The following is a 13,157-nucleotide window of genomic DNA, read 5'->3' on the forward strand; positions in this document are numbered from 1 at the left end:
ATTGCTTCATCGATTGAAGGTTTATCCTCAAGTCTCTTAACAAACATTTTTTTTTTTTTTTAACTGTAAATAGATCAAATGCAATATTTACAATTAATACACTACAAAAATTGTATAATTTAAATGTTGGATACATGTACGCGCTTAACCCATTTGTACCTTTTAACTCGCAAAAGCACTTTGTATTTAATGAAAATAAGCTTCTGTAATTTGCGTGGATGTTTTGCGAGCAGCAATACAAGGTTAGTTCCAGAAGTACACACACAAATACCCATAAACAGCCAAGTGATCGCATTTGCATGGCCGTGTTTTTTTATTGCTTGCACATGTCCAACATGAGTGATGCTTTGGTCCGCCAAATACATGTATGTAAAGCACATGCAATATGGAAAGCATCGTAAAGGCTGAAACCACAACAAATAAGCCACAACGACCTCAAAAAGCTTTACAAATCTCAGCAATACCCTCAGACAAGACTAAATATGGAGATGGATTAGTACAAACCAAACCATTTTACACTCTCAAAAAAAGCCAGTGACTGTCAGATATTTGATTCAAATGTTGATCTTGACTCAGAATTAAAAGGGTGTTATAACCCCAGCCCTGTTTGTACAAAATAGGCCAGAATCCGTTTCATCAGTGAATGACACTCATGCTGTTCGACTGCATTTAGTCGCCACTGATCCTAGAGTGTTACTGAATCATGGGGAATGATTAAAGACTGAATATATCAGTGTTCGCTGGTTTAAAACGCGAACAATTCTGGATACAGCCTTTTTTAAGTAAATTTCACCCCTGCATCTTAATAGAGCTGAGTGAGAAGAATTCTATAAAGGAGACAGAAAGGAATAAAGGAAATAATTCTCTCCCATCAGAGACATTAGCAGCATTCAGACAAACTGAATATGTAATGCAACAAAACATTAAACCAGTAGTTGAAAACACTTACTAACGGTAAACAACCAGTTTAATTATTTTCAGAGAATGCCGAAGAAAAGCATTAGATGCTATGAAACGCCTTGAAATATTACCTTTCTGGCTAGCAGGAAGGTGGCATCTCTCACTTGCATTAAGGTAAATTAACGACATCTTAAATGTCCTATGTGCAGTGAGACATGGAAACACTAGGGTTGTCCGGTTACCTGTCTGGGGCAAACAACGTGGTGTAGTTTCTGCTTCAAGACAGAAGACAGTGTTTATGTGTGTGTGCCTGAGTTTCTGTGTGTAAGGAGATTAGGGGGATGTAGGTAACATGAAACCAGACCACACATTTATGAGGCCACTGCACTCAATCCCGCTCAACACTCACAAACACACACACACACACACATACACACACTAACACCGAGAACAGTAGAGACCTTTCTCTAGCCTGTTAACAGGGCCCTCTTTCTAGTTCCTGTCTCTTTTACCCTTTCCTCCACTGGACAGAAAAAGGAGAGAGGAAGGGGAAAAGAGAGAGCATCTCAGATGTCAGACCACAAGAGCTGAAATCAAACACGATCAAAAAAAAAAAAAAAAAAAAAAAAGCCAGGCCTTTTCACAAGGAGAAAAACACAGGTAGTTTTCATGGATGACTTCACCAGTGGGAGTTGTACTGTAACGAGAAAATTAATCTTGTCCAAAAAACTAGGTATTTCCAGTCAGCTACAACAAGACACCATTATTAATAGCAGTGTATGTTCTCCATCATTAATTTATACGCTACGCATGGGCCAGTACATCTAGTCCAGAGAATGATTATGTCATGTGACCTGCTTTGAAACTTAAAGGGACACTTCACCCCAAAATGAAAATGTTGTCATTAATTACTTACCCCCATGTTGTTTGTCTTTGGAACACTATTTAATATATTTTGGATGAAAACCGGGAGGCTTGAGACTGTCCCGTAGACTACCAAGTAAGTTACACTGTCAAGGTCCAGAAAAGTTTGAAAAGCATTGAAAAAGGAATTGTTGAATAAAGATGCTATTTTTGTTTTATTCACATACAAAAAGTATTCTTGTTGTTTCACAACATTACGGTTGAAACACTGATGGCAGATGGACTTTTCTGAACATGTGTTTCATTCTTTTCTGGACCTTGACAGTGTAATTTACTTGGCAGTCTATGGGACAGTCTCAAGCCTCCCGGTTTTCATCCAAAATATCTTAAATTGTGCTCTGTTTTTATAAAAATAAAAATGAAAATAAATAAATAAATAAATAAATAAATAAATGTGTGTGTGTGTGTGTGTGTGTGTGTGTGTGTGTCTGTGTGTGTTTTTTATCACCCGTGTGGCATCAAAGGTTACTACAAAATGTGTTTTTGCAGTGTCAAAAGCATTGCTGTTGTCTGGATGAATAGAATAACCAATCAAAAGTGTTTCAATCAATCACCATTTTGAATAAACCCCTCAGTTTTGTTCATAGCGAGCTCACCTATTGAGATCTACACTTTCTCAAATCCTCTCATTATAGCAAACAAGGTGTGGACATGATCTAAATAATAATACTTATGTAATATAGTCAGCTTTATTTATTATAATGTTTTTGTGTATAATAAGTTTTTGCAAGACAGCAAAACTGAAGTGCTTAACAGCTTCAGAGATTATAAAGGGAGTTACTCACTTTCTGTGTATATATACAGAAAGTTGTATTTTCTCATGCTGCTAATGTTTCATGAGTGGTAGTGGAGTGATTTTACTAAATTATAATTCTTTGTGTGACTGACAAAGTAGCGATGACTGACATTATGATAACCATGGCAACATTTTGACTTGCATTTACTTGCAGACTTGCAGTAAATTTCTTGTGGTGGTGAACAAGAAGCATGCAACTGTTGAATCTGTACATGTAAAAGAGTGCCCTCTCTGCACCCCCATACCTCCCCCCCCACACATAAAATAGAAATCAATATATTAATAAATAAACACAAATTCTATTAATCAACCTAAATAATCACAATTACATCCCTATCACACAGCTGTAATTAAACCTTACAGCAGTATGACACTCATCAAATCAGTGATTCAGTGAATTAGTCGCTCGAGTCCATTGTGAATGTGCCTGGCACATTTTCCCTTCATGATGAGTGACAGAGAATGAAAGAGATTGGGGAGGAAGGTAAAGATGGATAAAAAGAATTAAAAGGAAAAATAAGAAGGTCATCATAAAAGTAAAAAAAAAAAAAAAATCTACCATTAAATCCAAGCTGGAATCATATTAGGCTCAAAAATGAAATTCTAATGACTTCTCTTTATAAAGTATTTGATATAGACTATTATGCTATCTTAATGGGATTTTGCGAGGGCATGTTGGCTACTCCTGATAACGCTCAATAAAGCATCTAAAGAGCCCCTCTTAAATTGTCAGCGGGGACGTACGTAATGACGCTGGACTTGATCTCGCTTCATGCCAAGGACGCTGTAATTGCAAACTGGTAATAGTATAGAACTCTTTTGCTCAGAACCCTGTGAAAGTCAGCTACATTTGAATGGACAAACAAATGGAAGGCTCGTACAAAGCACTGCAGCTTTCAAATAAAAAGCAAATAAATAATTATCTACACAGAGTACTTGGACACACAATACATGTGCCGGGGCAGCAAATGGAGGCTGTGTTTAAATATGCATGAGATGTCCGAAAGAAACATGGGCAACAGTACTCCTTTCGCAGAGAAGTGCAGACGCCTAAACACAGCACATCAGAGGGCTGTTCAAGAGGGTAGGAGAAAGAGGAGAGATGAAAGAGAGACAGGACAGAGTTGTCAACAGAAAAAAAAGGGAAACTGTGCAAGGAGCCAAAAAAAAAAAAAAAAAAAAAAAGCTAGAATGAGAAAAGAGAAACAAGTGGGATACTGGAAAGAAGCAGCAGGCATAAAAAAAAATGCAGAGATGAGAGTAGGTGTTTCTAAATACACAGAGGAGGGGGGAAAAAGCACAAACCAGGGTAGATTTGTAAGGAAGAAAATATTATAAAATGAGTGAGGATGCGTAAGAGAGAGAAGGCTAGCTTGTGGCTTGTGTTTAGAAAGGGCATTGTTCTGGAATGCAAGAGAGGACACTACTTACACCATGTTAGATAGGAATCAATAATGCATTAACCACCTTAGAAAACACATGAAACGACAGGGCAAGTGTTCTTTTCCTGGCAAATCTGGACAATGATAGGGCTGACTTCATTTTGAATTAACCTCACCTAGCAGCGGAGCACTCCACAGTACAGGGAACAATAATGATATGAGTTTATTATTTCAAACGTGTGCCTATGAATTTACAAAGCCATTACATGGCCGCTGTAACAAAGGGCATTTTATGCTTTAAATAATGACACAAACAACAAGGAGACTATAGGAGAGGTATGGAGTAAAAAAAAAAAAAAAAGAAAGAAAGAAAAGAGAATGAGGGATTACAGCACGGGAGACAGAGAGAGAGAGAGAGAGAGAGAGAGAGAGAGAGGAGGCCAGATTTCACTGCTAGGTCACTGAATTGGTCCAGACACACAAGTGCACAGGAATGTTAAATCTGACCTCCCGCCCAGATGTTCCCAGTCTGTTCGGATAAGCACACTCAAACATGACACCACAACTAACATTCCACCTTTTTCAAGCTTTTCTCCCTCTGCTTCATCTCACTCACCCCTCCTCTATCCTGCCTTCCTCCCAGAAAGAGAAAGAAAGAGGCATGTTTTGATAAAAGAGGTTGGGTCACGCTCCTGACGCAAACCTACTGCTGAGACGGAATAGATGTGAACCAGAGCCATATGTGATCGCATTCAATCTTCAGACGCACACACGCAGACAAAGGTCATCAACGCTGACACCCGCATCTGCCCTACAACTACTCTAAAAGACGTGCCAATGTGTCCACAGCGTGGCCTCGGCACCCAAGGTGGCCTGGCGGATATGATATCCCTGACTGAAGAATGCCTTCATGTCGCTTTTAGCATTACATCTAAATGGCACTCTGAAGCGAAGCGGGTCGATACAGAGAAACAGAAGCATAGGCTAAAAATACATATATACAGTATGATGGTATTACAGTGTAGGCTGAATAGTGTTGGTGTTTATAGGCACTCAGATAAAGCTTGAAGATTCAAGTATAAAAAAATATGATTGATATCAGATTAAAAAGATATTGTTCTTACCTGTTTGTTGTACTTGTTAATGGTTTGGCTACTGTACTCAGAACAGTGGTCTGATCCGATGGATATGTTATCTCCAGTGCCGACGAATGTGTTGGCCGGCGGCAGGTCCTGAACAGCCTGGTGCTTTTTTCCTGCCGTTGGAGACTGAGGGTGCAGCTGAACGGTTGGCAGGGGTGAGCTGGATTTGTAATGGCGGGCAAGATCTGGGCTTCCTGGGCCACCATTGACGGAGCGATAGCGGCCCATTCCCGGACTGTCCGACAGTTTCTCGTTAACGCCATCGTAGCGCTGCCCATTTGGCTTGGATGCCTCAACGGTGACGATGCTGCTGTATAAAAGCTGTTTAGACTTTTCTTATTCTTGTCTTTCTTGGGTTTCTTGCCTTTATCATGTTGCTGAGGAGTGAAGAAATCTTCATGATCTTTCTTTCCAGCCTCATAGCCGTTCTTGTTCTTGGGACGGCAGTAGCGGGCCATGACGACCACCAGGATGATAAGAATCACCGTCATGATGCCTGACACAACTCCTATGGCGATGCTCAGTCGTTGCTTTCCCAAGTCATAGTTGGGGTCTCCTGCAATGTCAGCATTGAGTGGCGTACCGAGACTTTTGGCAACTTGCGCCTCTACAATAGTGGAGTTGGAAAGCGTTTCGTTGACGTAGATGTGGACCAACGTGGTGGTGCTTTGTGACGGAACCCCACTGTCATTCACTTGCACAACTAGTCGATGAAGGCCAAAATGTTTTTGCTCTAGTTTGCCAACTAACAAGATAACCCCAGTCCATGCATCAATTTCAAACAACTTAAATGGATTGCCACCCACTATTCTGTAGCTGAGGTTAGCATTAATACCTGTGTCAGTATCAGCAGCTGAGACAGTCCTGACCACCGTCCTTATGTTGCTTGAAGGAGGAAGCAGCGTGTATGAGCTATTCATTGGAAAAGTGACAGTGGGGGGATTGTCATTTACATCCATTACAGAGAGGGACACCGTGGCTGTAGCTGACCGGGGCGGATCGCCTCCATCAACAGCTTTGACACGGAATGAATATGTGTTTTTTTGCTCACGGTCAAAAGCCATGTTTGAGAATATGGTACCTGTGTTGTTGTCAATGGAGAAAATATCTTCCTGTTGCTCAATGTATAGACTCATGTCTGCATTTGGTCCTTTGTCGGCATCCATGACCGTTATCATGCCAACAGGGCTGTTGGGTTGCAGGTTTTCCTGTATATAGAAAGTGAACACATCCTGCATGAACTTTGGCTCATTGTCATTTTTATCTGCCACCAGGACTACCACAGTGGCCGAGCCCTGCAGAACAGGCATGCCTTTGTCTTTGGCGATAACTTTGAACTCATATCGTTCCGTCTGTTCCCTGTCAAGTATGGTGTTGACACGGATGTCACCTGTGTCTGCATCGATGGAAAATATTCCGTTCACAGAGGAGTCCAGGGAGTAGGAGATTTCTGCATTTTTGCCACTGTCTGCATCTAAGGCCACTACTGTGACAACACGCTCACCAGGAGCATTGTTTTCAGGAAATGAAACTTCCACTGTGCTTTTGGTAAAAACTGGTGGATTGTCATTCATATCCCCCACTTTGACGATCAGTGAATTGTTGCTAGAGAGGCTAGGGCTCCCAGAGTCAACAGCAACAATGACCACATTATACTCCTGCACTGCTTCAAAATCAAGTGGTGCTGACGTATGGAGAAAGTACTTCTTTTTATTCATTTCACCCTCAACCTCACTAGCAGGTTTGAGCTGGAACGGAACATCTCCCACCACGGTGCATGTCACTATACCGTTCGGCCCTTTATCTCGGTCTGACACTTGGACCAGAGCGATGGGTGTATCGACAATCACATCCTCTGCCACATTAGCCACACCGTCTTTGAGAAAAATGCGTCCGATTTTCCGGATGTCGATATTGGGGACGTTGTCGTTTTCATCTTTGATGTTGATGATCACTGTCGCCTTGTCAGTCTTAGGGGGCTGGCCACGATCACGTGCCATGACTGTGAAGCGAAGCTGGCTCACGTCTTCGCGGTCAATTCTGTGCAAAACACTGAGCCAGCCAGTGCTCTCGTCGAGACGCAGCAGTCGTCGCACCGACTCTGTGGCTGCTCCGAAAACATATTCAATCTGTCCATTCACACCAACATCGGTGTCGCCCGCTTTCAGCTGGAGAATGGGGGCACCTGGGGAGCTGTTTTCAGGCAGGTCTGCCTCATAGACGCTCTTTTCAAAGCGTGGGGTGTTATCATTTACATCAGTGATCATTACCCTAAGGATGGCTTGAGAGGAGCGTGGGGGGTCGCCCCCATCTCTAACTCGCAGAGTCAGCTCATAAGAGTCGCGCTGCTCTCTGTCCAGCGCTCCTTTGATAATTAGCTGCGGCTGCTTCTCGCCGTCTGTTGTGTCAGCAACTTGAAGTTCAAAGACGCTGCTACGGCTCGCCCCCTCGTCAAACCTCCGCTTGCCCATGTGAGCGTCAACACTGCCGGTGCCGGAAGTGCCGATCCTCCTGACAGAGCTCTCGCCGTTGTCCTGAATCAACTCGTATCGCTCAATTCCATTCCGACCGAAATCTCTGTCGGTGGCCGTGGGCAAGAGATAAAGTGTGCCAATGGGTCTGTTCTCCTCAACGGAGAGCGTCAGAACAGGTGAGGGGAAAGACGGCGTGTTGTCGTTTATGTCTAAAATAATCACTTTCCCCTCGAAGAGATCAACCCAGCTCTGCGCGGGTCCTATCACGGACACTTCGAAATCTATAAAACATTCGTTCTCATCAAAAATCATTTGACACTGCGGCAGCTTTTCGCGGTCTATCCGCCGCTCGTTCGTGCTCAGATCTCCGGTCATGTTATCGATTTTGAAGTACTCGGAGCCGGATTCTAAGGTGAAAGTCACATCCATGCCAGCCGTGATGCCAAGGTCCGCGGCTACATTGCCCACACGGACATCGGCAGGACCCTCCTCAGCCAGGCGGTACCGGAGCACTTGCTTGGCTGCGGGCTGACTCAGCAGCTGCAGAATAAGAAAGCAGTAGCTTAAATAGTCCACAATGCCTGTAGTCCTCATTGCTCGTCGCGGGTTTCCCAGCAAAACTGTACGTTAATTTTGTTTAACAGCTTTTTCACCTTCCTCTCGCTCGTGTTAAAGCGCTTGTTTTCTCACAGCATGTGTTTTCACAACCGGATACCCCTCTGTGGTTACCAAACAGAATAGCGCATATCTGTTGTCTTTCCCTCTCTCTCAGACTAGAATCTCGCTCTCCCTCAAAAAATATGCACAGCACTGACAGAAAGTCTTTACAAATTCATTCAACATTAAGCTTGAAATAAACTTGCCATAAATTACTTGCTGAGACTACTCCTTGTTTGCCATGGCTTGACATCGCCGGGTCTTTTCATTAAAGGAAGCGAAGCCAGATCTTCAATCCGTTGCGCAATCAATTTATAAGGTTTTAAATCCAGTCTTCCCAGATACGAGCTCTCCGCTCTGGATGATATCCCATTATATGGAATAGAAACTGAAATATCAGAACTTCTTATGCTACGGATATGAACCGCAAATGATCTTCCCTCTCCGTGTGCCGTGCCGCGCGCACAAGATTTCTCCAGTCCACTCGGCGTCTAATAGTTCTCACTTGCACCAGAGAACGAAAAAAAAAAAAAAAAATCTCCGCAGTGCCACTGTGTCGTTCAGCGTTAAGGCAAAATGCAAAACTGAACAACAACGGAGTTATAATCCTGGCAGAGATGCTAGGAATGTGATATTAAAAGTCCAGCGCGAGGACGGTCCTTCTGTCCAGCGCGCGCCTCTCACCTGCAGCAGAAGCGCGTGTGTATCTGCCGCACTCTGCGCGCGAATCTCTCTCTCTCGCTCTCTCTATCTCTCTCTCTCTCCACCCCCTTCGCGCTGCGCTCCCTGTGCGACAAACAAAGCTCAACTTGATCGCTTAGTTTTACTGTTTGAGGAGGGTCTCTTCTTTTTTGGTTCGCAGGGGCATTTTATGGCGAAATAGTCTATAAATAATGTATTCTCCAGAAATGAGCATTTGGAGACTGTTGGAGGTTCAGCGTGCGAAATACCAAATGCTTTCCAAAAGGGGTTTGACATTTTAAAGGGAATTACATTTCTGCTGAGGCTGGTGTCGCGCAAATCAGAACTGGTTACCGTCAGCTATCATTAAGATGTTTCAAATATGTTTACGCTGTACAAATCTATCTTAAAGTGATGAATAATGACAGGAGTTATGTTTTGTCGATGCATTGCGCGATATTGAGCGTAACGGAATTGTTGCTATGGTTACATCCTTTTCAAACAAGACTTATTTGAGCGTATGCGTAAATATGTCTATTTAGCATATTTTGGATTAAGTCTGACTTTGGGAAAACATACATTTGTATTATGTTTGTAAATTGTGCATGGTAAATGCGTACTTTTAAGAATGCGTGTTACACTCATGTTTTAACTGGGATATCCTGTCTTATAAATTGTGCAGTTTCATAGACTTCTGTTTTAATAAACATATGTTGCAATGCATTCGCCATTAAATCCATAATTCCATAATATAGCATTATTCTATAGGACTGTGAAAATAAATTCATCATTTTGTTTGCACTCCTTCTTGCTCCGCGCATCCCAACAGTACTCTATTCATTATTCCAGTCCGTGCGCCCCAGATCATCTCGGTTTCGATGCCCCTCGTGGCTTCCCGGTCTGTTAGAATATCAATGTGTGTGTTCGTTAATGGTGAGATTTTTTCTTCGTCACGTGTGTGTACGCGGTGAGGTCCTCTACTACTTAACAGCCATTCTTCTCCATCTGTTATGGGCATTTTGCGCAGAAAAGGCACCACGGACAGCGACGCTCGGTTGACTCACCGCTGTGAAGGAGTGAGAGAGCGAGTGCTATGACTCTCCGTGACCAGAACCCTAATGGAGACCATCAAATGCACAGCTACGATTTATATACTTATTTTAGTTAGTACCCTCCGCGTTCCCATTTGGACCCATAGAGTAATGCACTGAATCTACAAACACTTAGGTATTTCTAACTATACACCCCAACCCCCCACACACACAACTTTAGAGGGGCGGGTTTCAGGGAATATGTGTGCGAGTTTTGCCAATCCAAAAAGTGACTGAGAGGGCTAAACTGACTGTAGCCCCAGCGCGCGGTGACTGGACCAGAGAGCTGCCGCCTGCAGAAGGAAGCCCAGCTCTCCATAACGTGAGCACTGCGCCAAATGTCGCTACACAGCGCCCTCTGTTGTCCTCTTAAAAATTATACTGAGTAAATTATTCATTTGCCTACTGCATATATGTTGAGGTGGAGTTATAGTATGTATAAAGCGGGGTTTTCCTGATATATCTGCATAAGCTTTAGTCTATCTTACTCTCTTTCAATTTGCGAGTCAAATTCAGGCACCATTTTCACTCATATTCCCTGCAGTCCGTTTCTCATTTAAAAGTACTGTCACTCATTAGGACGTTAATGACATTTGAAATGAGTGCTTTCAAAAGCCACTAGAGGGTGTTACCCTTTTTAGTGTGGAGTGCACGGACGTTAAGAGGTCAACTTTTTAATATAGAGTCGTTAATTTCTAGGCTCCTCTCAGGTGGATGTTTCAGGTTAAAATAGATTTTTCAATATTCTTTTGTATATAGGGTCCAGTTCACCCACATGACCTTCATTGCCTATATTGAATCCAACACACCTTAAAACATGTAAAGTGGACAATTAAAACAATTTGCAGCACATAGGAGTGATACTCTGATGGAATTAGGCTTACTGTTATTTTAAGAGACATTGGACAACAATATTATTATTCTAAAAGGGCTTTGGAATGCATACTATTTTAAGGTCATTTCAATAATGTGTTTTTAGACACCTAAGATAGGTCCAGTTATGCCAAAAAGTCTATGCCGGTCCATTAGTCAAAATAAATAAATAACAAACCACTAAATTATTGAACGTGTCTAGAAAATCACTCTAAAAATGATGCTATCTGCCAAGTATGGGCAAAATAGTTTCAGCAAACATTGGTTGCGAGTCAAAACAAACTGACAAGGATAGACATTTTACTGGATAGTCATACATAATTAAATATTACAGAAATACATCATAGAAAAAAATCACCACAGAAATGAATCAGCACTTCTGTAAGCAAGTCTGGGAAATGTTCTGGGCTTCCTGTCTATGACTGTTTATACATCAGGTTATTTAACATGGCCAGGTACAGTGCACCCAAGAGTGAAAATGATGAAGACTGTATGCAGTCTATGTATGTGTTTAAACGTTTGTATAATTAAAAGGTATAAGCAGAGGTTTACACATTGTTATAGATGGCTTTACTATATACATGCAACTCAGAACAAAAACATATGATACAATTATTTTTGTATGCTCTGAAATACAAAGAATAAGGTATACAATTTTGGCAACGGGTGAATTTACAGTACAGTCACTTCCGTTTAGTGAGCCTGGTTTGAATAATTAGAGATCACTATTACTGTGAGGAAGCAAATAAATGAATTAATTTATCAATGAAGAATCTACATTATACATCCATGAGTAATTTTGTTGTTTAGGAGGAGTTAACAGTTTTTAGTTTTGAATAAGACAATAAGAAGGCGAAGGGGGGGGGTGCAGAAAAAAAAAACAGAACCATATCTGTGTATGATTGATAATAAAGTGGCAAATCTCAGAGAGTGAGAGCGGTAGTGAGAACATGTGACAAGAATAACTCCGCTTCCACACATTACATTGCAGAGGTGCCACTGAAAGGTGTCACAGCAACTTTTACAAATGTGATGGAAACTGCTCCGAGGAGGTTTTATGCACTGATTGTAAAGGCTACAGCTAATCTAGAGTGACACAGGTTGAATCAGGTGTTTTGGACCGTGCATTGCAGTTGATTAACGTTTTCACAATGCATACAAAAGGTAACAAACCTCTAACAGGGCTGAGAACATTTCCATACCTGCTCAGCAACAACTTTGTTGTAATTAGTCAGTCACTTCCACTGCGCCGTTAAAAGTTTAGCTTCAAATGAAAGGTGGCAACTATGGAAAAGCATTTGTTTCAACATAACGGCTTTAATGGAACTGATATGATATCTTGTGGACATTTCGAATGGGATCATCAACTGGCTGATTGGAAAATAATTAGTTGAGCGTCGTTCCACATGAAAGCTTCATTTTTATCTTGGATCTGTCATGTGCTTTGCCAAACAACCATAACAATCCTCCCAGCAACAAACACACCCACACTCCTCTGTGTCTTTCCCCTTTTGTTTACTGCAGTGTAGTTAGATGAGGTGTGTGGGCAGTAACTTACACCTGTCGATAGTTTGGACTTTGTAGAAAAGCAGCACTAGTCTTATCTCCGCAGGCCAGCAAAATGAAACCACTAGAACCTGTATGTTGCTTCTGCTGAGTTAAGAGACATTGTTGTTGACCACCTATGTAAAGTACAAATAGATTTTTTAGTAGTAACGTTACACTTGCTTTTTATGAAACAGCTAGACACCTTTTGTCTGTTTGTAAGAAACAACACTATAAAATGTGTTCTAATGTAAATTCACATTTAGTGCATGTGAATGGCTAATTGGTCAATGTCGTACTTTTTACATTTAAAGAATAAAGGATATACATAATGATCTATATTGATGTTGTACATATTGTATAACTGTTTAATATTTCAGACACATAAAAGGTTATATAAAGGTTATTTTATGGCATCGTCAAGCAACTTTATTTTTTAAAACTGCAGATTTGAGCGCACATAACATATAGAAACCAAGTGCTCATGCCAAACGTGCCACAAGAGCATGTGGCAAAAGAACCACCGTAAGACATGCTCAAAAAATACTGACAAGAGCACATGGCAAGGGAATTTAACAAATGTGAAGTGTACAAACGTGGAGAATGAGCATCCATGTCCTGACACCAAAACCAATACCAAAAATAAAAATGCATCACATGGGTGTAAAGATCCTGTCACCAACCCCAAGCAT

At 41.6% G+C, this 13,157-nt stretch overlaps 2 protein-coding genes across 2 annotated transcripts in view; one reads left to right on the forward strand and one right to left on the reverse strand.

Annotated features, from left to right (window-relative positions):
* LOC113106281 (protocadherin-7-like) overlaps positions 1-9,125 on the reverse strand; it is a 114,271-nt gene extending 105,146 nt beyond the window's left edge. The window contains 2 exon segments of the mRNA XM_026268028.1: positions 5,127-5,482; positions 5,485-9,125. Coding sequence (XP_026123813.1) covers positions 5,127-5,482; positions 5,485-8,212 — 3,084 coding nt within the window. The 5' untranslated portion in view covers positions 8,213-9,125.
* Positions 1-13,157, forward strand: part of LOC113106275 (microtubule-associated protein 1A-like) — a 1,143,919-nt gene that overhangs the window by 1,007,156 nt on the left and 123,606 nt on the right.

This window comes from Carassius auratus, chromosome 7, assembly GCF_003368295.1.
Source record: "Carassius auratus strain Wakin chromosome 7, ASM336829v1, whole genome shotgun sequence".
NCBI classification, from domain to species: domain Eukaryota; kingdom Metazoa; phylum Chordata; class Actinopteri; order Cypriniformes; family Cyprinidae; genus Carassius; species Carassius auratus.